This window comes from Octopus bimaculoides, chromosome 12, assembly GCF_001194135.2.
Source record: "Octopus bimaculoides isolate UCB-OBI-ISO-001 chromosome 12, ASM119413v2, whole genome shotgun sequence".
Taxonomy (NCBI): Eukaryota; Metazoa; Mollusca; class Cephalopoda; order Octopoda; family Octopodidae; genus Octopus; species Octopus bimaculoides.
Window position 1 is genome coordinate 54,974,050 of NC_068992.1, and position 3,624 is coordinate 54,977,673.

General features: G+C 36.6%; 1 protein-coding gene across 3 annotated transcripts in view; it reads left to right on the forward strand.

Moving 5' to 3' along the window:
* Nucleotides 1-3,624, forward strand: part of LOC106870129 (solute carrier family 22 member 3) — a 34,171-nt gene that overhangs the window by 28,756 nt on the left and 1,791 nt on the right. For all 3 annotated transcript variants that reach the window (XM_052972189.1, XM_014916116.2, XM_014916118.2), the window contains 2 exons: nt 2,577-2,697; nt 3,125-3,197. In XM_052972189.1, coding sequence (XP_052828149.1) covers nt 2,577-2,697; nt 3,125-3,197 — 194 coding nt within the window. The remainder of the gene's footprint in view (nt 1-2,576; nt 2,698-3,124; nt 3,198-3,624) is intronic.

Below are 3,624 nucleotides of genomic sequence, written 5' to 3' on the forward strand. Positions count from 1 at the left end.
ACTGGAGATTATCTTGTAATCCAATGACTTTACATGCTAAATATATTAATAATCTATCGCTCTCTCCCTCTCCCTCTACCTAGCTATCTTTCTTTCCATCTGTCCATCTCATTTTCGATATCTATATGTGTGTGTGGTGGGAGGGGTGCAGGTGATTATACTTTTCTATTTGACTCATACACACAATCGCTCTCTCTCCCTCCCTGAATTTCCCACCAGCCAATCTTGCTCAGATCAATCATCGCTGAATATTTACAAATTAATCACCTCCCAATAGTTCAAGGCGTAAATAAATCTCTATCAATGAAACGTTTACTGGATTCGAGTAACTAAAACTGAACGAGAGAGAAATCCAAGAATGTGTTAAAATAATCACGCTGCATTATCATCATAAACCTACTACTACTACTACTGCTACTACTGCTACTACTACTACTACTACTACTACTACTACTACTACTACTAATAATAATAATAATAATAATAATAATAATAATAATAATAATAATAATAATCCTTTCTACTAAAGGCGCAAGGCCTGAAATTTTGTGGGGACGAGACTAGTTGATTATATCGACACCAGTATTTCACTGGTACTTAATTTATCGACCCCGAAAGGATAAAAACAACGTCGACCTCGGCGGAATTTGATCTCAGAGCTTAAAAACGGATAATAATAATAATAATAATAATAATAATAATAATAATAATAATAATAATAACAATAATAGTAGTAATAATAATAATAATGATAATAATAATGATGATAAAAATAACAACAACAACAATAACAATAATAATAATAATAATAATAATAATAATAATAAGGGTTTCAAATTTTTCCACAAGGGGAGACATTTTGGAGGGAGTGGATAAGTTGATTACATCAGCCCCAACTGGTACCTAATTTATCAACTCCGAAAGGATGAAAGCAAAGTCGACCTCGGCGGAATTTGAACTCAGAACATAGCGACGGACGAAATACCAACCCAGCGTGCTAACGATTCTGCCAGCTCGCTACCTTAATAATAATAGTAGTAGTAGTAGTAGTAGTAGTAGTAGTAGTAGTAGTAGTAGTAGTAGTAGTAGTAGTAGTAGTAATGATAATAATAATGCAGGCAGTGGCCTTCATGGCTTCTCATTTTAACTGATTGCAAGTGTACATTGTTTTGTCTTGGTATAAAAGATGGGCTACAGCAAATATTCTGCTCAATACCACAGATTTACTTGTCAGTTGTTTGACCTTAACCAGTTGATCATGTCTCTGAGTGGCTGACGATATGTGCATCTCTGATCACGAGTAGAAATAGTGGGGGGAGCATCATAGCCATGTGTTGAGAGGAATTCTTTGGGGTTTGAACAATTCACCTTTGGAAGCATAGGTGTTTTTTCAACATCTTTATACAACACTTACAGGGAATTTTTTAAAAACAACAGGGAATTTTTAAGCAGGATGGGCTACTCGACCTGAAGAAAATTCTAACTGGGCTCCACCTGCAACGTCATGCGCTGTTAATCTTGATATGAGATCACTATGTCGCGCACATATGGTTGTGATGCATGTGCCTGGTGTACCCTTATCAGACGAGTAGTCATGATGGGTATAATGGGCTTCGTATATTTTACCCCAGTGTCGTATATTTTACCCCACTGCTCTCTCACTGAATAATAATAATAATAATAATAATAATAATAATAATAATAATAATAATAATAATAATAATAATAATAATCATATGGCGCTGAAGGAAATCTAAGGGGTGACAGGATAGGTAAAGTCTTTGGTTCGAAGCTTTGGGAATGAATTACAATAGGAATGATGAGAAGAAATGAGTATATCGTATAGACTTGGAGTTTCTAAGTACTTAATTTGTTAAATCAGATGTGTAGAAGGAGGAAAAACCGACAAAAGAAACAACACATTTGTGGGCCAGTTATTATAGCGCATTGGTGAGTGTGTCTAGCAATGAGATCAATAGCCTTTTACCCTGCACAATCTAGAATGTTGATATGTCTTGCATCAACATTGTCCTCGACATGTAAACAATTCTCTAATGCGGATATTAATTGAAGTTTGTGTGGACCAGTAACTAACCAGAATTACTTTCTGTAAGGAGGGGATGCGTAATTTTAGGATGTAGATTTGATCCTTCCATAAAGTTCTTTAATATCCGCTTACAAAGCCTGGCAAACCAGCATGAGATGGATGTGTCTTCAAAATAAAACTGGTTTTCCTATCAAGAGTTTTTGATGAACCTACCTCGCGGCAAGAAACGCAAATGAGGGTAGTAACTTCAAACTCCTTCATTCATCAAATGCCCCATAGCAAAGCTAAAAGCGGTGCCCCAGTATGGTCACAGCTCTCAAGCTGAAACTAGTAAAGAAAAGTGTGATTGTAAAGCCACCATGGAAAGGTTATCAGTGAAGGTGACGTTTAGCAACTCGTACTAGTTTTTCTATTTCTTTAAGGACAATGACTGATTTTGAATTAAGAAACATACCTCACTGAACAAGATTGTGAACGACACAAGTCATCTCACTCATTCATCTTTTATTTTTCTTCCAAAATATTTCAGATAAAAATTCAAAGTACATTTTTCTGGAAATAGTGGCTTCTACCCTAGGAATGTTTGGTGTTTCAGGTGCTTTTTCAGCTATTTGGGGTTATCTACCCGAACTCATTCCAACGAATTACCGGTAAGTTACTTATGATCATATCACTTGTTTCTACCTTATGAAAATGTCCCTTCTCTAGTTAAACAAGAACTACTCTTAGCTCACATCTTTTAGGATGAAACGAAATTATATATCCCCGAATCCCCCCATTGAGACCCTGAGGAATGCGAAGTTTCAGGTTCAGGTTCTACTCACATTATTGTCTAAACGAATGGGGGTAACTGATGTATTTTAAGTTCAGTATTTTATTTATATTTCTTTTGTTCAGCTACCTTCTATAACCACTTTTATGCAACCACCGCAAAAACCATCGAGTATTTACCATATCAACATTCACACATATGAAACTGCGAGCTTAAGTTGTTATTTACCTAGATTTCTAAACCATTTCGGTCTTTGACTTCAACATTTTATACTAATTATATAACCACTATTAATTATTTTCCAGGAACAGTGCCGTTGGTTTTTCATCGTGTGCAGCACGGGTTGGAAGTGCAGTTTCTCCATTTACGCTACTTGTGGTACGGAATTACAAAATATGCCGCAATAAAATTCTCTCTCACTCTCTCTCACTCTCTCTCTCTCTCTCTCTCTCTCTCCTCACCACCCCTCTCTCTTTCCTCATACTCTGTCTCCACATTACGACCACTCTTTCCTCCCATCTCCCTTTATTCTCTACTCCCCTATAATCTTCCCTTCACCTAATCTTTTCTTTCCCCACATTGCCCTATCACTCTCACTCTTTTCACTTCACTCCATCTCCTCCACTCAACATCTATAACTTCTTGCTCCTTTACACTCCCACCTTCTCTCAATCTCTCTTTTTGTTTCTTAAAGTGTTTCCATTTCTAATTCAATATACATACGTACACACACACATACACACACACACACGCACACACACACGCACACACACACACACACACACACACACACACACACACATAT